This window comes from Mustela erminea, chromosome 6 (assembly GCF_009829155.1).
Source record: "Mustela erminea isolate mMusErm1 chromosome 6, mMusErm1.Pri, whole genome shotgun sequence".
Lineage (NCBI taxonomy): Eukaryota > Metazoa > Chordata > Mammalia > Carnivora > Mustelidae > Mustela > Mustela erminea.
This window is the reverse complement of record NC_045619.1, coordinates 37997463-38017773: the sequence shown is the minus strand read 5'-3', so window position 1 is coordinate 38017773 and position 20311 is coordinate 37997463. Positions and strand designations below refer to the sequence as shown.

The window sequence follows — 20311 nt, the reverse complement described above, 5'->3', positions numbered from 1 at the left end:
CCCTCTAGAGACGGCGCAGGACCTGCCTTTTAAATCTTCCCAGTTCCTCTGCGTGGTCCGTGCCCCTCCCCCATATTCTCTGAAGTGACTCGAATGTTCTGTCAGTCTAAGTGCAGAACTATTTTTACCACAGTGTTGGGGAATCTCTGGGCACAAACTGTTTGCCGATTAGGTAAATTACAGGTGCTGGGGTTCATGTTACTCACTGCGCTGCCGCAAGTTTCAAGCATTAATCTGCCTCTTCTGAATTTTCCCTTTCTGTCACCGGGCTTTTCCTTCACCACTATTCTTTAGGCCTGTCAGAGGCCTGCTGGTTGACTCTTTTCCCACAGGCAAGCTGGACCAAGTTCACGGTCCATCCTGCCTCTCTCCTCTCCAGCCCCCTTCCTTTCTTCTGTCTTTTTTTTCTCTCTTCTTTTTCTGTTCATTGCTGCTTCCTTCTGGCTCTCAGTCCTACTTTCTCAGCTATCAGTGAAACGGCTTTCTATGAACCGAACTATGCGATAATAGAGCCAGATTCCTGAGACATGACCCACAGAAATCTCTTCACCAGTTTCTGACAAACCTTCACCGGTGACGGTTTCTTCCTTGAATTTCCTCCTTCTGTCGCCACCATCCCAACCCACAGGTTTGCTAAAAATCTTCAGCATGCTCCTGGAAATACCAACCACACATTCAGGAACTTCCACCCCAAACCGACCTTTCTCAAGCTTCCAGTTCAGGATAGACTCGTCACTGTATGCTGGCTTCCAAAGTTCTTTCCTCCAAAGTTCCTAGTTCCGTTACTCATTTTTGTGGTTATTTTTCATTAGCATCTGTCCCGCAGGAAACCAGGATTTATTGGGGGCATAAATACATCAAACACTTTGTTGGAGTCACTAGGTGCAATATTTTCACTTCCACTATACCATTAACATCATTCGGTCCCTAAATTCATCTTAAATATTTGTCTCACCAAATCGAGGTATTGCCATTAATTCACTCTGGCTATTTCGATCAGAGGCCTGAAGAACTGAGTAAGGAAAGGGAAAAAAGTAACATTTGTTGAGTGCGTATTTCTTATTATGAACTCAACGTTTAATCGTTTCATTTTAGGTGAAGGACATGCCTGTGATGGATGTGTTATACATGCCAGTTGATTTCTTATAAAAAATTAAGGCTCCAGGGCACCTGGGTGGCTCAGTGGGTTAAGCCTCTGCGTTCTGCTCAGGTCATGATCTCAGGGTCCTGGGATCGAGCCCCGGATTGAGAAGTCTCTGCTCAGCAGGGACCCTGCTTTCCCTTCTCTCTCTGCCTGCCTCTCTGCCTACTTGTGATCTCTCTCTGTCAAATAAATAAATAAAATCTTAAAAAAAAAAAAAAAACTGAGGCTCCAAATATATAATTAAGAATGGCCAGAGGGGTGCCTTGGTGACTCGGTGGATTAAGCATCTGCCTTGGCTCAATTCCTGATCCCAGGGTCCTGGGACCAAGCCCTGCTCAGTGGGGAATCTGCTTCTCCCTCTCCACCTGCCACCACCCCTCCCCCAGCTCCTGTTCTCTTCCTCTCAAATAAATAAATAAAATCTTAAAAAAAAAAATTAAGAAGAATGGCTGGAACTTGGATTCTGTCTCATTCTAAAGCTGTTTTTCTACTGCTTGCAACACCTTCCCAAAGGCTCGTAGCCACAGCCATAATCCTTTCCCTTCCACTCCTTTTCACGGAGAACTGGATATAGTCAAGCTTCTGTGGAGATGATGGGAAGAAAATGCATTTGCAAATAACTAAGCATGAAGTAAGAACAACAAGGTGGCAAATTGTTTGAAAACTCTCAATTCTATCACCAACCTAGTTTCAGATTTTGTTATGAATGAACTCTAGGCCCCTGAAGTGAATAAGTGATCCTTAATATTGTTATTCTCTCATTATTATTAATTGGTCCATAATTTTTTTTAAATGCATTTGCACTATTTAAAGTTTGGAGGATTTCAGTTTACACAAACCTGTTTGGACCCCTTGTCAAGGTCTGTGTCTCCCCAGTTCTGCTGAGAAATAATGCAATTGCAATTACAGGCATCTCATATTCTGTAAACAGTTCGAGTTCCAAGAGTTCACCAGTTAGTTGTTTGGAATCACTGCGTATTTTCCCATTACCTAATCTAGTAATGGGTGGTTATTTCCCAAGCTGGCATTTCCTTTTTCTCTCCTCCAACCTCCACCCCAAAACAACAACAAAAGAAGGAAAAGCCTGTTTCAACCAAGGTGAACAGCAACACTAAATTTTATTGGCCCAAGTTCTAGAGAATGTTGGGAAAGGGGCTTTATAATTTAATAAGGGACCACAATTCCGAGGTAAGGTTTGATTTCACACAAAGAAATGCCACTCCTGTCTGGGAGGGTGATATTGATCAGCACCTCAAAGCTTTTTCTACTTTCTAGAATCTTTTCTTTCTACATTTTTGACTCACTGTTTCTCCAGTGACAACACTTGAATGAGGGAAAAAGATAGCAGGCTCACCGTGCGAAGCCCCACCTATCTGATACCTCTTAAAATCAACAGTGAGTCTCAGAATGGTACCACCTTAACGTTGCTTCTCCAAGTGACAAATTTCCTTAGAAGTGATGTTGTTCTTATCTCATTTTTGTCTACACCTAATTCCATTAATGAAAGTACTTTTATAGAATATGCAACAATTTTGCATATTGGATTGCACAATAAGTGCAATCCACATAAGTGGATTGCACAATTTTAAAAACTTCTTCTTCATTACTACCTTTGAGAGTATGACGTCTTTTGTCACTATTTCAACTTTATGGACAAAAAAGTGAGAATCTGAGATATTAGAGTTGCCAGAGACTTCACAAGCTAAAACGACTGTAATCTAAGCCTTCTGCACCCCAAATTGAGGGCTCTCTCATATTTTTTACTACTTAGTGATTTTCATTCACCCTTCTAGGTTCAAAACTCCATGAGAAAAGGGATCATTTTTTACTCTTTTATCCTTATCCCCCAGGACACTATCTGGCACTTAGTAGGTACCCCCCAAATGTTGAATAAATGAATTTTAATTATTGTTATCTTAATTATCTTAGCAATAATGTGATATATTTTATTGGTTAAAAGTGACTTTTCAAATTGTCTTCACATTATAAGATGAGTTGTCAGGACCCCCAATCTGCTGTTTCACCTGCTGATATTAGCAATCAGCCCTGCCAGAAATAGAAGGAAATGTCACAAAATAGGTAATGGCTTCATATTATTCTTCCCCGTGTTTCGTACTTAAAAAAAATAAATAAATAAAAATAAAAATGGTTCTCAAACTGGATAGGAAATTATTCAGCTACACAATAACAAAAAAATAAAAACAGTCTCAAATGTCAGAACATAACCCCTGAAGCCTGTGGCTCAGTAAGAAAAGGCTATGAAGAATTATCTTTTGGAATAAGTGACTTGACACAAAAATGAAGCTAGTTCCTACATTGCCCATTGATCCCTTAAACGGTCTTCACATAGTCATCTAAAAGATAAAGTCATATTGAACACAGCCTATAATTATCCCTATTTGGGGGTAGAATAGGAATACCTTATGTTTCCATCTACTTTTTTAGGCACTGACTATTGAGGACAAAACCAAGGTTGACTGTCATCCCAAAGGCCATTTACAGGTGAAGGCTGCACAGCTCGGGGAGGGAAAAGCAAAAGAAAGGAAAGAGAAAGGAAAAGGAAAGAATGCGATAATAAAAAAGAAAAAAAATGCTTTGCAATAGCTGTTTTCTTTCCTTCGTACGAAATGGTCTTAGCCCCGCACAGAGCCTTATGCTTTTAGTGCTAACTAATGTTCATCAAGCAGCCGATATAAGGCTAAGTGCTTCCCAAGCATGACACCATTGGAGTCAACGCTCTACAAAATTCTATAATACAACTGTTAGTATCCTGGAGCAATCCAGAACTAGTACTTGTCTATGTACACATACATTGAAATTACCTTAGCTAGGACTGGAAGGGGGTTCTCTCCCATCTAGAGATGCTCTCCTTCATCCTTATATTGTATTATGTTCCCGACCATGGGACCATGGCGGGCTACAACTAAAATTGGTAATCCTTGCTTGGGACTTGTTGCCACTTTTCTCACCTGAATCCTATGCAACAACTTATTTGGAGTCAATGGGTATCAGGATGTGAACCACCAAGCCCTGAGAACAGTGTGCAGAGTAGGAGCCATAACGGGGGAACCTTGGGGTAGGGGAAGGGCACAGAGAATTCTGAAATAGCAAATAGCTATGGTGTGAGTCTTGTTTCCACTAAAACTGTTTTCAAAGAAGTGATTCCGTGTATTACAACCCCATCCTCTGCCACCCTTTACCTCACTGGTACCACACCACGGCTCCCCATTAGGGATGGGTACAGAATTCAGATCTTGGTTGCCACCCCCCCCCCAAAGCAGATAGCCAGAGAAGGAATCTGAGCACCCTTCAGCCACCCCTCCAGCTCCCAAATCATCTTATCAGCCTTAGTAAAAGAGAGGAAAGAGATTTACCTGCTGCTATTGAGGCTGAAGCCTGAAAGTCATGTATAACTTTGAAGGACTGTAATGGTTTTAATCACAGGAATAGCATCTTTTTGACAGGCGGGACAGAGAAAAGAGCTGAACCACTCTGCAAATATTAACCAGGCTATTTTGGAGCAATGGCTATTGCCTCTGAAATCTTTCATCATGGGTCTATACTTAGAATTCAGATGAGCCTGGGGGAGGGGAACGGAGCAGTGTAAATCCCCAGTTGTTTTGAAGTTGTCCAGTAAACAGGTTAGCACCTAAACTGTTTTAAATGGAAACATTCAAACGTTTTATTTAAATTGTAGGATTCTCCCTGGAGTATTTTGTTTTAACCTGTTCTGCACACAGATTGTCCTGTCGTCCTGGTGGTGACACTTCTCAGTTTTCTTTCAAACCAGATATTCCGGAGAGCACTGGCTGTGATCACATTGGGAGACTGATGCTCCATGACAGCTAAAAGTTGGATTGAGTTTCAGGAGCTACTATATATAAAGCTGGGGCGACTTATGTCACCGCACTAATTAAATGCCATCTGGGTGGTTCCTCTGGGTTTTTGAGCCCATCACCCAGTTCAAACCGAGTCAGAGGCCAAGGAGGAGAACATGATGATGGACCTTTTTGAAACTGGCTCCTATTTCTTCTACTTGGACGGGGAAAATGTTACTCTGCAGCCATTAGAAGTGGCCGAGGGCTCTCCTTTGTACCCAGGGAGTGATGGTACCTTGTCCCCCTGCCAGGACCAAATGCCCCCGGAAGCTGGGAGCGACAGCAGCGGAGAGGAGCACGTCCTGGCGCCCCCGGGCCTGCAGCCCCCCCACTGCCCGGGCCAGTGTCTGATCTGGGCTTGCAAGACCTGCAAGAGAAAATCGGCCCCCACGGACCGGCGGAAAGCTGCCACCCTGCGCGAGAGGAGGCGACTAAAGAAAATCAACGAGGCCTTCGAGGCACTGAAGCGGAGGACTGTGGCCAACCCCAACCAGAGGCTGCCCAAGGTGGAGATTCTGCGGAGTGCCATCAGCTACATCGAGCGGCTGCAGGACCTGCTTCATCAGCTGGATCAGCAGGAAAAAATGCAGGAGCTAGGGGTGGACCCCTTCAGCTACAGACCCAAGCAAGAGAATGTAAGCCCAGATGCTGCTGGGACAGGGGAATGCGCCGGCTGATTAGACGCTTTCCTCGGGGCCTTAACCTCCAGCTGCTCCGTCTCCCTTCCCAGTTCCCCTTCCTCGCCCGCCCCTCCCGCTCCCTCTCCAGTGAACCCCCAGTGACCCGTGAACTCGGGGTGCCTGCAGTAGGCAGGAAATTCGTCCCCGGCCGAGGAAGTAGGGGAAACACCCCCACAGAACCTCCCCACTCCCTCCCCGGAACCGAGGTTTCTTTCCTAATCTGCGGCCTTGGTTTTTCTCCAGCTTGAGGGTGCGGATTTCCTGCGCACCTGCAGCTCCCAGTGGCCAAGTGTTTCGGATCATTCCAGGGGGCTCGTGATAACTGCCAAGGAAGGTAAAGTAAAAGGGCACTGGGCCGTGCTGGAGAATATCCCGGGAGGGGGCCTGGGGTCAAGGGAAGAAAGGGCTCGCAGGGACGGCGGGACGCGCGGGGCCGAGGTCCTCCCGCGGGGCCGACGTCCTCCCGCGGGGCCCGGAGCTGCCCCCTACTCCCCGCCCCCCCGCCCCACCCCGGGATGCTGTGCTTGAGTGTTTTTTCTTTTTCTGAACTCAGGAGGGGCAAGCATCGATTCGTCAGCCTCGAGTAGCCTTCGATGCCTGTCTTCCATCGTGGACAGTATTTCCTCCGAGGAACGCAAACTGCCCTGCGTGGAAGAGGTGGTGGAGAAGTAGCTCGCGGCCGGAGTGTGGGATGTCCTCCACGGCGCGGGAAGACCCCCACCCTCCCTCCTTCGCCTAATCCTGGAGCCTGGGTCACATTACATTAACATTTAGGAGCGCAGACCCAGGAGTTTATGAAAGGGAAGGAGACCTGTTCACAAAGAAACTTCTCAGAAACTGTTGTGCACGCTCAGATGAAAAAGCCTTTCGGCTTTGGGCTTTTACTTCTGGAACCGCGAGTGGCTTAGCCCTAGCAGCCTTATTCTGTGTGTGTGTGGTTAGTTGTGTAACCTCTTCCTTTGATTCCGGGGGTCCCTTTGTGCCGTGTCCAAAAGAAGTTCATTCCTGTCTGAAGCCAAGTGGGAACGTTGCCTCTAAATGTTAGTGGTATTGAATGTATTTTTTGTAAATAATCTTAGTACTTTCATTTTTTATGTAAACCTAAGAAATATTATTTTAAATGTGGAGTGACGGATTGCATATAAAATGTGCGAGGATCCTGATATTGTAATATTAAAAAATAAGTTTCTTTATGGACAAAGTTGGTCCTAATTTGATTCATCTGAGAAATATGTTTGGGCGCAGGTGCACGTAAATAAAGAGGAGCCGTATTTTACCGAAGAAGCCACACAAGCCCATTTATTTGGGTGTGTTCTTAAAGGCTGACTGTAAGGGAAGAACATGAGTTGTTTTCCTGGGTCTGAATTAAATTGTTCACTTTTCTATCTCTAGACCTCACACTTGGGGCTAAAAGTGAAGAATATCCAGGAGGAATCTGCCCTTTTCTTTTTTATCAGCATCCTTTTTATGTTTTCACCGTCCTCTACCTGGAGATCTGGGCAAGATTTACTTACCCAGAGTTAACAACTGAATTTTCAGTCCAGTAACAATCTCACTGTTGCAAGAGATAGCCACACAAAAACTTGTATCCGCCTAAAAATCTCTTCAGCTAACTGAGCCCAAATTACTCTCCCTGTTTGACTTTTCAGACCGGGCCCTTCACGAAGAAGCCTTCGCAGGAGGAGCCAGGGGCTGCACGGGCCTCCCAGCCAGGTCGTTGGACCTTCCCTAGTTTTCTTGAACTAGACCGGTTAAAAGACGGGACTATCCTCCAGGCCTCGGGGGCTGGGGTTTGTTTTGCAAATAGAAAGATAAAAGAAGGGAACAATTTGTCTCTGGAGGTGGGGGGGTGGGCTTCTTTGAAGGACAGGTTGCTTCAAGAGAGGGAAGGGTTAAATGGCTGTGGGCAAAAGACAACAACAACACACATGAAACCTCTTAACTGGACCAAATAGCAAAGCCCCCAGAGAAGCCTGAAGCCGCAGGAGCTCCTCACAGCCAGGATTTTACAACGTGTGCCAGGTTTGTTTATCCTGTAACTTCAGGAAGGGACGACCACCAAGAATCGCAGTGGGAAGTGAAGCGGGGGAGAGGGCCAGCCGTTTCTCTGGAATCGCTACTTCTCGCTTAGGTTCTGCAAAGGGCACCTTCCCTCCAACACCCCTCCCCACCCCTGACTTCTTCCTCCCTCTTTTTCCCCACAGCTGGTCCTCAGTTTACAAATGTGAAAATCAAACCGAATTCGCTATTTCCCAGCCCAACAGTCTGGACGTTCCTGTTGCACACCACGCAAGTTCCAGATACCACCACAGACAGCGCCCCCTGCAGGCACGGAGCAGTATCGTGCCGCTTATCTATCTCTAAAGGCCTCATGCTGGGGTAGTAGTTACTCTGCCTTCCCAGCACTCGGATAATTCTCGTTTCTTCTAGAAGGTTTATAGAGTGCAGAAAGGTTCATAGAGAACCATTGAAATATAATCTCTCTCAGAGATTTGAAAAAAGCAGGCGGGAATGTGAGGGGCTGCAAAGGGCTGAGTTGCTGTGCGCACTGCCTACCTGGATTGAATCCGGGTTGCTCCTGTGTATTCTTGGGCTATCCCAGCTCCTGTCTTCTTCCGGGTTCCTCACTTATAAAATAATAGACAACAATAATGGTGCTTAACTCAGGGGTGTGAAGATTTCAGTGAGTTGAAGCACATAAAGGATTTAGCCAAAGCTGAACCCCAAGCACTAAATGTGGGCTCTCGTTATTTTTCATCAGTAAATCTACTTTGACCACCAAATGTTTTCTTCCACCAAAAGCCACAGTCCCTTCAAATGCAGTCTGCCTTGCAAGTGCTATTTGGGAAAAGTATTAATAACAATGAAATCAGTAGCAATATGAAAGACTCATTCTTAGCACTTTACATATTCACTCAGAATCCTACAACTGCTTGTGTGAGAGAAACTTGTTACTTCTTCCGGGAAAGGTTTCTTTGGAAGAAAGAGTTTCTTGGATTTGTAAGCAAAGAGTCAGGGCTTAGAGCAAGTAAATACCAGTGGTTTCCAGCCCCTTGGCCCGACCGCTTGTGGCCTGAAAGAGAAGCCTTTGGCAAATAAGAAAGAACATTTATGGTCTAGGACAGTTTGGCTCTCTTCAGCAATTATTTTCCAAATGTTCTTTCGCAAGAGTGATTAGCTAGCCAACTCCAAATTAGGGCAGTAGTTTAATTAAAGATAAAGTGTAGAGCATTTCCAATTATCCAATCAGAACATGTGTATGAATATGAGTATGTCTGGGTGGTGTGTATGTCCACCCATCATGCTTATTATGTATCTATGATTTTTTTTTCTTGAGAATCAATAGAGAATTTCCCTAAAATGTGTGTGTACTTATGTATGTATGTTTGTTGCTATATGTATACACATTACATATTATATATAGTATATATATAAAATAAGATATAGGTATATATGTGTGCCACAGATTCATGCCACAACTGAAATCAAATGTCATAATTAACCAGGTGAATTCATTTACTTTATGATTGCACATGTATCTATAATAAGCTGTGTACTATAAACTATTTAGCAGCAGAATGTTTTTTTTATCAATTCATGGACTTTATTTGCTTGATGGATTTTATTCAGTCTTTACAAAGCAAATCTTCTCTATCTCCCCTAGCTAGGTAACTTGAGAAATTGTTTGGAGTAAGTTGCCTATAGAGGTTTCTTCATTAAATAGAGCAAATATTTCCCAAAGACTTCATGTGACCTCCACTGCTATAGTTGACATATTAGGTTTTCCAATGAAATCCTTGGTGTGTTTGCAATTAAAATGTTTTTATTTCATATTAATGATGATAATCTCTACTAAGGCCAAAGGCAAAACAAACAGGACCATGGAAGCAGAAAATCAAGATATAATAACTCGGTAAAGATAAGCAATTTGGGATTTAAACTGAGTCTCTTTCTCAAAGTAGCCATAAAGTTATCAAATATTTTTTTAAATGAGTTATTTTCTTTTTATATATTACTATACAAATAATTTATGAAAGATCAAATGCCAGCTTTTTCAAACTAACTTTGATTATCACACCTGAATCATTGAAATCCAACCCTAAAAATAATGGAAATTCATTTATGTCTAATGGATGGAGATAGATATAGATGATATAGATATATCAGACCCCTTCCTGTGTGTGGGGAATGGGAGCATGGTGCTGAAATTCAATGATCTCAACTACCGTTGAGACTGCCAGAGGAGTCTTGGGTTGCTAAGACATTTTTGACTCAAAGTTAGAATATAGCTGTTCATGCTTTTCTCTTAGTAAGCAATATTTTATATCTTTTATTTATCTCAAAATTCTCTGAGAAAGATATATTTAAATATAGTTAAGCTTGAACTTTTGAATATCTCATTTCCGAATGCATTAGTAAGTTAGGAATGACATAGTGCTTCCTCAAAGAGCCAAGCCTTCAAGACATTTCTCCAACAGACCCCTCCAGTAACTCCCTTACCCTCAAAAGCAGTGTTATAAAAAGATGACTCTCAGCCCTAAAGGTTTCATTCTGAAAAGGACATTTTTTGCAAGCCGAGTTCAGAGTCAGCCTGGCTTCTGAGTTCAGAATGGCTATGCCATGTGCTGAAACAAAGATAATGCTGCAAGGACTGGCTCCTTTCTCTACTCTCAAGGCTGCTCAAAGTCCCTCCATGGGCCTTTGATCTCTCCTGGGAGTCTTCGAATCCAAGCAGAGGCCAATGTCTTCCTCAGCTGTCTTCTCCACAAATTCTTCCAGCAGCTTTGGCAGGTACTAATGTGTTTACTTAGGTGTGCCTGGTTCCCAGAGTTAATAGCAGTTTGAAATTGTTTAGCACATTGTGAAGTCATATACGATAAGCAAAAAATCTCTAGAACAGCTCCCTTTGTCCAGGAATTGATAAGGGTCTCAGACAGAGGCAGAAGCAATTGAAATGGACTCATCTTTCTATGTGTATTTGGTTTCTCCCACTGAGAGAATCACAGAAAATTTGGAGTAATGCAGAATTCCTAGGGTAGACAAAATTTACTAGGAAAGGGAGCTCTGAGCATTGTATTGCTGGTGGAGTCTGTCCATCAACACTAGGATTGTTGCCATAATACTTAAATTAAAATAGGTTCTCAAAAAAAAAAAAAAAGGGTTGGTGATTACTTAAAGGTCTATGCAGTTCAAACCTGTTGAGTCTAAACTGTAAGAAAGTCAAACATGCGTTTATTTTCCTTCAAAATGTTAAGTGAAAAAATATTTTAATTATTGATATACTCCATGAAAACCTTGGGTGGCATTCATTTATAACACCATGCATGGCTTACTGTCTTCCCTTCATCTGCCTACTGGAAGGTTTTTCTATAGTTAGTGTTGGAATGTCATTTCTAACAACGTGGTTGCTTATTAAATACTTAGGAGTTTTCTCTGCACGGAGGAAATTCACTTCTCAGGAAAGAGTGAACCACTGCTTGTATTTTTATTCTTTTGGATGAGGAACAAAAGTCAGTCTAGTCTGATTTTAAGTAAGAGCACCCAAATAATCAGATGTCTCTCTCTCTCTCGAAGTGATTTTCAACTTTTTTCATTCTGCTTTGTTCAATTTCCCCACTCCAAAAAAAGTATTTTTCTCTCGAAGCTCACCCAGTTCCTCATTTTCTCTTACGCAGTTTCCCGTCGGAAAAGAGCAGCAGAATCCCTCCTGTACCGGGGGACCCCAGCCATCTTGGAAACACTGGCTTCCTTTTCCCTTTGTATATTGTCTCTCGTTTTTGTGTGTGTTTGTTTTGTTTTGTTTTGCTCTCTCCTCCCCCTCCTCCTCACCCTCCCTCGCCCCCACCACTGACAGCGGTTTAAGTTTTGTCTCGTTTTTTTCACTGCGGCGTTTTGAGATCCTATTTTCAGCGCTTGAGTCCCAAGGGTCCTCAACCCCGGACCTTGTTTCCCCCGACCAACAAGTCCCATTAAGCCTCCGGGCGCTTGTGTTTTCGCGGCTTCTTTAGTTCCACTCGCCCGCGGCACTCTGGTAAATTTGTTTTGAGATCACCTTACCCAAGACGGCCCTAACCCCGGAGAACTGCCCTTACTGACAGAGCCTCCTGAGTGACAGCATCTCCCAGGCCCCGCGCGGAGGGAAGGGCGAGCGGCACCAGCGCGGGCGAGGGTCTGCTGCAGCGCCAAGCGCGCGCACGGAGTCGGAATGGACAAGAAAACAAACAAAATTCACTTCTAGGAGCCCGAGCTCTAAGACTCAGGATGGCCAGTTCCAACCCTGCGTGACTACGGGCAGATTACTTTCCCCTTGAGCTTCGGCTACCGTCTTCTAAACATGGATCTAATAAACAGTCCCCCTCCCCGAGTCGTCGACCTTGGGAAATGAATGAACACATGGAAGGGATAAGAACAGTGCTCGGCAAATAGAAAAATCTGAATCATTGTTTACTACACATATCCCGCGCTGAGGGATCGGGTACAGAGCACCGGAGGCGCCTGATGGGAAGAAATCAGCTGAAAGGCGAGGATAACGTCTTCCACTTAAACTTGGAAGGGCAAGTTGATTTGCGCCCAAATCATAAATCTGTGCGTCAGGTGTGTGCTGCACAATCGGAGAAAGTGGGGGTATTGCTGATGGCCGGAACCTGTGTGACTTCCTGGCTGAGATTATCTCCCCACAGTTGTATTTCAGAGGTAGCAATGTGTATGCAATTCCAATGTTTCCACCGCTGTGGATGGAGTCTAGACTCCGCCTGGGTCCTTCAGGAACTTGACTCCTTCATCTAGTGTAGCCCTCAGTACCCTATTCATTTCAAAGGCATCCACTTGTTAATAGTCCTAAATAAGGTGCAGACGGATTTCCCACTGGCCAGACGATTAAGCAGCCCGTTGGTGTGAAAAAGGAGCTTGATTTTTCAAGAGGTGAGGGGTGTGGTGGTGTCTTTGTCTTAGGGATGAATGAATGTGGGAAAGGGGGCAGAGCCCTGCAGGTAGAAGCTAACCTTAGTGACTGACATTTGACCACTCCTGTTTTTCTGAACCTTCACACTGGAGAGCGGATGTCACCCTGAAAAAGTTAGAACTTCTCTGATCCCTACAGACTTGGGATCAGCCAACCAGGGTTGCTTGAGGAAAATAATTCTAGGAATAAGTTATACAAGAAAGCGCCCCCCCCCCCCCCCCCGCCGCCCCACCAGCCACAACACTTCCTGGACTGGTGACTGAAGATGGTGATGAAAACACTCCCTCCTATCTGAACCGGGCCACAGCCCCTGTCTAAATCTCCAGGCTACTTAAGTCTATGTGCCCAGACCTTAAGGAATCGTTTTTCCTGTCCATGAAGAGCAGTGTTCCCTCGCATCCCCGCCCTGAGAGATCTGGAAGTAGGTTAAAGGTGGAGGAGCATTGGCAAACGCCAACTGATAGACTGATTCTTACGTAAATGGCAGCCCCCTCTTCTCTCCTACCCACCAAAGTTCCACAGACCCTAATTACTTTTCTGGAAGGCTTTTGTCACCAAAGTGTGTGAAGTTACTCAAGGTTTGAGCTGGAAATTTTACACGAGCCGAGAAGGATTGCTGTGCTGGCAGCTGGGACGCATCTGTAACGGTGTTAGCTCGCCTGAAAGCAGAAAATTAGCGACCCCAAAGCCCAGCTTGGCTGTTTAGTCTGTCGAAATGGCAGGGCGGAGCAGAAAGGGGAGAAAGGAAACTCGCCCCTGGAAAGAGAGGTCGCCGTCTAAAACTCAGTTTCTTCCCGTACAAATCACAGAGGTGCAGTCAGCACAGAACTGCCAGATCTGTACCAGGTCTAGCAAAGGCCTAGTACAAGGGCAGAGGCGCTCAGTAAACGTGTGCAGAAGGGGAAGGGAAGCGAGGATGGTTCGCATCACCTGGCCCTGGAGCCCACCTCCTTTTCGATAAGCAGAACTCAGAGTGAGCCCTGTCTTGGGGAAAAAGGAACCTCCCTGCCCATCCTCCAACAACGCAGAGCCTATAAAGTGACCAGCTGACCAGAGCAAAATAGATTTTTAAAAATCCAGATTCACTCCATGATTCAAAGTGTTGCTTCAAAGTTTTTAGCAACCGTTATTCGATCCACTGACTAAAAAAATTCCTGAGATAATTAAAGTTCATGTAGAAGAGAAACAAACACCAAAAAATAAGCTAATTCCTCATGTCCAAGATTGGGAAGGTGGGTCGGCTTTTGGTTTCAGCTTATAGTAAGGTGTGTTTTTTGTTTTAATATTTTTTGATGTGTGAGCAATCCCAAAAGGTTGGATGGACTTCGTCCCTTTGTCTCTACCACTCTTTAAGTGATCCCTTGGTTTAGGTAACCTAGAGAGTGCGAGTAAGCGGGTCGGATCCCCCGCCCCAGCAGAAATGCAGTAAAACCATTAGCGTCAAAAGGGGCTGTAAACAGCAAATTGTCTCTAGAGGAAAGGCGGAGGTTCGCCCAGACAGCCCCTGCGGGGGTTGTGGTGGGATATGCTAATAGTGCCTGGCCACTGGGGCCGGCCTCCCTCCCCCAAGAATATATAAAGAGCCCCAACCCCAGCACACCCGACCCAGGCCGCCAGGCGTTTGCCCTTGTTAATTACCGGAGAAACCGACCGGGGAGCTCCGCCCGGGGATTCACTGGCCCACAGCGGCGCCAGGCTCCGTCTATCCCCTGTATCTCTCGCAGCTGTCCAGGTGCACCACTTGCTTCACCGCAAAGGATGGAAATGATGGACGGCTGCCAGTTCTCGCCTTCTGAGTACTTCTACGACGGCTCCTGCATCCCGTCCCCTGAGGGCGAGTTCGGGGATGAGTTTGAGCCAAGAGGAGCTGCCTTCGGGGCGCACAAACCAGAGCTGCAAGGCTCAGACGAGGACGAGCACGTGCGAGCACCTACAGGCCACCACCAGGCTGGACACTGTCTCATGTGGGCTTGCAAAGCATGCAAGAGAAAGTCGACCACCATGGATCGGCGGAAGGCGGCCACCATGCGTGAGAGGAGACGCCTGAAGAAGGTCAACCAGGCTTTCGAGACGCTCAAGAGGTGCACCACGACCAACCCCAACCAGAGGCTGCCCAAGGTGGAGATCCTCAGGAATGCCATCCGCTACATCGAGAGCCTGCAGGAGCTGCTGAGGGAGCAGGTGGAGAACTACTACAGCCTGCCAGGACAGAGCTGCTCGGAGCCCACCAGCCCCACCTCCAACTGCTCTGACGGCATGGTAAGAGTTAGCGCTGGTCACCCCAGTCTTTTCCAAAAATTCTTACATCTCATTTAAACCAGGAGTGGCAACGAAATATTCAATAGTTACTGCTTGGTAGTTGGGGGGGGGGTGCTAGAGAAGGGGTGCCACAATTAGAAAGATGCCAGGAAACAGCTGTTGAACAGGATTTTAGTTTGACTTCTTCCCAGGTTCCAGGTGAACATTGCAGGAGAGAGTTGTCATATGAGACAGGTGGCTGCAAATGATCAATAACATGGCCCCCATCTCTGCGTTGCTGAGGCCTGGCTGGAAAGGGATATTGATGCATTCTTTTTGGAGGGCATTTGCCCCATCGTTGCCAGGTTTTAATGTGTTTTTGCCCTGGGAAAGTATTCTCTCCCTGAATTAGTGTGGCTTCCTTCTACTCCAATCCATTTTGCATGGTTAACCCAATGCACATTGCTGCTGAATTCCACCCCCACCCTCTTCCCTTTGCCGCTGCTCTCCTCTTCTTCAAGCACAGAGATTGACCTCGGTGCCCTTACAATTTGGCGAGGTCCAGTCCTTCCTAAATCGAGGCAATGAAGGTGATGGAGAGTGGTCAATGCATGGAGCTAGCGGTCAAGCCCAGCGCCACCCTAGTTCGAAGCATCTTTTTGCCAAGACCTGAAAACAAACTTCCTTTGTGTCTTGTATTATAGCCTGAATGTAACAGTCCGGTCTGGTCCAGAAAAAGCAGCAGTTTTGAGAGCATCTACTGCCCTGATATGCCAAATGGTAAGAACTGATGACTTCAGAGGAATTTCAAAATCAGTTCAACTTCACAGTTGAGCCTGTCAAAGCAGAGTCTGGTTTTCCAGGCTGTATTGGGGAAGGGAATAGAAGAGAGATTCCTATGGAGAGGTTTTGGTGCAGCAAAATAGGCACACATCTTTTGTTCAAAATCCCCCTAACAGATGCACACATATGCACTTTTGCTTGAAATTTTACCAAAGGGCTTCTCCACTCCCTGTTCACCCCCGTGAATTGCTAGATATTTGTTGCAAATTTCTACAACAGGCTTTCTGTGACCACCTGACCTCTGGATGTCAAAGTTGCTGACCTATGGTTTAAGAGGCCACATAAGCAAGTCTCTCTATTTGGGATTTTTTTTTTTTAATGGTTTTCTCCTTGTATTCTTAGTATATGCCACAGATAAAAGCTCCTTATCCAGCTTGGATTGTTTATCCAGCATAGTGGATCGAATCGCCAACTCAGAGCAGCCTGGATTGCCTCTCCAGGACCCGGCCTCTCTCTCCCCTGTTGCCAGCACGGATTCACAGCCTGCAACTCCAGGGGCCTCTAATTCCAGGCTCATCTATCATGTGCTATGAACTGAAAATCTAGTCTAGATGAGTTCTACAAGGAGGGCCTATTACACAGGAGGAAGGAAGCCCCAAAAGTTCAAAAGCAAAACAACTTGTATATAAAGATTTCCTTTCAGTTGTAAATTTGTAAATATTATCTTGCCACTTTATACGGAAAGTGTATTTAACTCAAAAGTCACCGTTGTGATTATACTTTCTTATCTCCTCCTCCTCCTCCTCCACTTCCTCCTCCTTCTTCTTTACCTCCTTATTGCTTTAGATATATAGTTCCAATAATATTCTTTCTGGTAGGGGGCCATTTATTGAAGGTAGCTTGTTGCAATGCTTAACTTATATTTTTTAATAAATATTGCTTATCAAAATATTATGTCTGATGTTAGATCTTTATTTTTTTTTTCTTTAAAACATTAGAACAGCCAGAAATCAGTTACAGGAAACTTTAAATATATTTAACTTTTGTTTTTCTATTAACCCTTTGGTGATATTGTATTAAGTAAACACATAACAATACTGCCTAATGGTATGTTTTTTTTTATCTTTTCTTGTAAGGAATGCCTCTTTTTTGTGTAAGCACAAAATAATACTTTGTGGATAATTTCAAGATATAAGAAATTTTGGAAATTCCACCATAAATAAAATTGTTCAGATGAAAGAAATATTTTGGTTTATGTTTTTAAAAAAAGAACACCCCTAATGGAATTAGCGGTCACTGACACAAAATTTTTAACATGGGGCTGAAAATAACAAAATAGTTGGCTTTGTGGATACGTGTGAATGTTTGCCATCTCATGGACACAGTTTAGGTCCTGTTGTGACAAAAGAAGAGAACATTTCTATTTTAATCAGCTTTGAAGGGAGCCTGCTAAATACAGTTTTTCCCTTCTCTGAGTACCGTGCCATATAATGTCAGATTATGTGTGTGTGGAGGGAAGTCATTCAGGACAAGGCCACATGTTTCAATGAAAAGAATGTACAACATTACATTTTAATAGCTCATGAGTTAGATCATATTTACTTTATCTACTTGCCTGAAAATATCTTGATACATTATGTTAATATTGTCAATAAAATATTTAAAAGTATTGGGCTGATTTTTTTTTTGTATTGCTAAAGTGCTATAATAATAAAACTTAAACTATAGTCAAGTGAAACAGACTACAGTTGGCTTCCTCCTTTCCAGAGCCTTTCTGATTTTATTAATCATATTGTGTGTGTCTCTGTATGTGTGTATGATGGACATGCATTTTTCATTGTTCATCACTTTAAATCTCCTTTAGCAAGAATTGAGATTTAAAAAATAGAACAATTAAGTAGGAAATAGGCTCAGATGATTATTGAGATAATTCTCACAAGTTTACTGCTGAGAGAGATAAAAAGGAAATATCCTTGAAGCATCTAGAGTAACTGTTCCCAGGCACAGAAAAGATAATTGTTTCATCCTCTAATGTGCACTTTCACTTAAAATTGCTAAGGATTGCATTATATACAGTAATCCAATGGACTTTTTGCCAGAGCTTGGCAATTACACTGTTCTCAGGAAGACTTTTCCCATCCTTCCAATATTATCTTTCTTGTGCTTGTCCAGTCATCGGACTTAAAAGAATGGAAGTTATTCCATTAAGGAAAGAAGAGAAGAAGGGCTGAGTTCAAAAAAATCATGAAGCCTCCTGTCTCTGTTAGCATCTTGGCCTAATAGGGATGCCGACTTTAAGCACACAGGTGAGTCTTTCTTCATCCTTGGTTGGTAGTGTGAGGAGTTGAGGTAAGGAGAATTCAAGAAGGCATGGCAGAGATATATGCATAGTTTTAGTATAAATTTGAGTTATTCACCCTCACTGGACGCTGTGCTAAGTATACACTCTTTCTTATACTTCTGTGGAGAGGTTGGAGATTTGTTGCTGTTCTCTGTAGAATTGGAATAAAGAGAGTCATCCAAAGATTCGTTTGTTTTTTTTTTTTCAAATTCAATTCTAAGTCACATTACCATACTCTGTTCCATTTCAGAAAAGCAAGCAGAGAATATTGTGTAATTTTACTCAAGTGAATAAAAATGAACTTTTTTCCTTAGCAAACTCCAGTCACTTCTACAACTTGTCAATGTATCTGGTATTCTCAGTGGAAATTATAGTGCCTCCAAGTGTTGAGTTCATCTTCTGCTGGTCTGGAGTGAATCTAGGTAGGGATCGATGTGTCATTGACGGTAACACAGTCCACGCCAACTTGCTCAGTCATTCTCATTTCCTGTGTACTAACATCCAAGGCTGGTGTCTCCTCAGCAACCAGCTTGGCACAACATATCACACACCGTCCTATATACTTTTTTGACAAGGGGCCTTCGAGAATTGGCTCTCCCGTAGTCCATACCCAGAAAAGTCTCTTCTCCACAGAAGTGGATGGGGGGGAGTGAGAAGGGACCCCTGCAAAATATTCAACCAACAACAGGAGTTGGCAAACTAGAAATCCCCTAGAGTGAACGGTTGGGGTGTCATTGAGCTTATGTCAGACCACCCCACCTCAGCCGTTGGGAAAATGCAATCGGCAGACAAACTTCTAGAAGAAACTGACAATGTTCCTTTTACTATCTGCAGACCTGTGGGGAGGAGGCTCTTGGGAAATAGTCAAAAGGAGACTCTTCTCTCCTTGTGCCTGAGAAACACAAGCCTACTGGGTTATGCAGGAAAACTCTAGTGAGGTGATGGAAACTGGGAAGTGCTATTTGGAAGGGAGCTGCTATCAAAAATCAAGGAGTCTTGATTGCCCCTGTTTTTTGTTTTTGTTTTGTTCTTCTCATTTGAAAGACACGAGTTAGTGGCTAAATTGTACACAAATTCTTCCTTAAGATGGCATTCCTACAATTACTGAATCTGAGAGAGGTTTTTCCTGAAATGCTCTCTTTGGGGCTATAACAGTTACTAGCTTAAAGTCGTAATTTAATCCCATGACTTTCAGAGCTGGTATTTCTGGGAAGGATATTAGAGCACAGCTCTCTGTAACTTCAGGAAAGCCCAGCTGAAGTGGCAAAGTACCCCCTGAAAATATCACCTCTCGATGTTTTTCCACATCATTGCAAAAAGCATAGAACACTAAGTCGATTTCCTTTAAGAATGCTGATTATAGCTATTTTTCTTGCCTAGTGATTCAGTTGTTTAACATGGTACATTGGCTGAGCAGAGGATCTAGCATTCAATCTAAAGTCTAAACTGGGTCTAGAATGATGTCTTGCTGTCTTCTCAGTTTTTATTTGCCATATCTGTAAAACAGGATAAATGGCCATTTGTGATGCTATTACAAGGAGTTGCTACTAATATTGTTATAGTGTTAAAATCCTACAAAATAATTCTCCATAAAGAGGAAAATAAGCCAAATTTTACCTCCATTTATGCTACTGAATTCATTTCATTATAGATTCAGTGGGCACTAATGATAAAGCAGCAACTAGTAATTATTGAGTACTTCTCATTATGCAAATGAGGAAATTGAGGCTAAAGGATTTAATAATTCGCCTAAGAACGCTCTATTTGGACTGGCTAATTAGACTCCCTCATAACTCAGATTCCAGTAGGCTCAGGCGGAGGTTACAAGGCTTCCTATGACCTAGCACTGGAAGTCTCAGAACATTCTTCTGGTCAAGCAAGTTACTAAAGCCAGCCTAGAATCACTGAGAAGCAAATTAAACTCCACTTTTCAATGGAAAAAATAATAATGAATTTATTTTAATAATAATGAATTTATAACATTGAATCTACCATACTGACTAGTATATACTTTCTCTGTTTCTCTAACTTTCACCCATTTTACCCATTCACTGTAATCTGGCTCTGCTACTCTCCTTATCCATCGTCAAGACAACTTTCAAATCAGTAGACTGTTCCTATTCTGGGCAAGGTTATACTTGCAGCCCAGATGTCACTCCTGATCTTTTTACCTGTGTATTCCTGGCGTCTCTTTAATGTCTCAATGGCACTTCCAACCGAATATGTTCCAAATTCAACTCATGATATTCCGTCTCTCTCCTGACCTCTTACCCTGGCTCCCTTTCC

At 43.7% G+C, this 20311-nt stretch overlaps 2 protein-coding genes across 2 annotated transcripts; both read left to right on the top strand.

The window, feature by feature from the left end:
- Positions 1 to 5074: 5074 nt before the first annotated feature.
- MYF6 (myogenic factor 6) lies at positions 5075 to 6904 on the top strand. The gene is made up of 3 exons (XM_032346906.1): positions 5075 to 5657; positions 5946 to 6036; positions 6256 to 6904. The coding sequence occupies exons 1-3, from the start codon at positions 5139 to 5141 to the stop codon at positions 6372 to 6374; spliced, it is 729 nt and encodes a 242-aa protein (XP_032202797.1). The 5' UTR covers positions 5075 to 5138; the 3' UTR covers positions 6375 to 6904.
- Positions 6905 to 14284: 7380 nt separating this feature from the next.
- Positions 14285 to 17297, top strand: MYF5 (myogenic factor 5). The gene is made up of 3 exons (XM_032345597.1): positions 14285 to 14922; positions 15606 to 15681; positions 16087 to 17297. Exons 1-3 carry the CDS (start codon positions 14422 to 14424, stop codon positions 16275 to 16277), a joined length of 768 nt encoding a protein of 255 aa, XP_032201488.1. The 5' UTR covers positions 14285 to 14421; the 3' UTR covers positions 16278 to 17297.
- Positions 17298 to 20311: the final 3014 nt, after the last annotated feature.

Excerpts from the sequence above, each read along its gene's own strand:
- MYF6 (XM_032346906.1), top strand. The coding sequence starts at position 5,139 with ATGATGATGGACCTTTTTGAAACTGGCTCCTATTTCTTCTACTTGGAC. Across the intron at positions 5,658-5,945 it reads ACAGACCCAAGCAAGAGAAT|CTTGAGGGTGCGGATTTCCT; the intron begins GTAAGCCCAGAT and ends GTTTTTCTCCAG. Across the intron at positions 6,037-6,255 it reads CGTGATAACTGCCAAGGAAG|GAGGGGCAAGCATCGATTCG; the intron begins GTAAAGTAAAAG and ends TTCTGAACTCAG.
- MYF5 (XM_032345597.1), top strand. The coding sequence starts at position 14,422 with ATGGAAATGATGGACGGCTGCCAGTTCTCGCCTTCTGAGTACTTCTAC. Across the intron at positions 14,923-15,605 it reads CCAACTGCTCTGACGGCATG|CCTGAATGTAACAGTCCGGT; the intron begins GTAAGAGTTAGC and ends CTTGTATTATAG. Across the intron at positions 15,682-16,086 it reads CTGCCCTGATATGCCAAATG|TATATGCCACAGATAAAAGC; the intron begins GTAAGAACTGAT and ends TTGTATTCTTAG.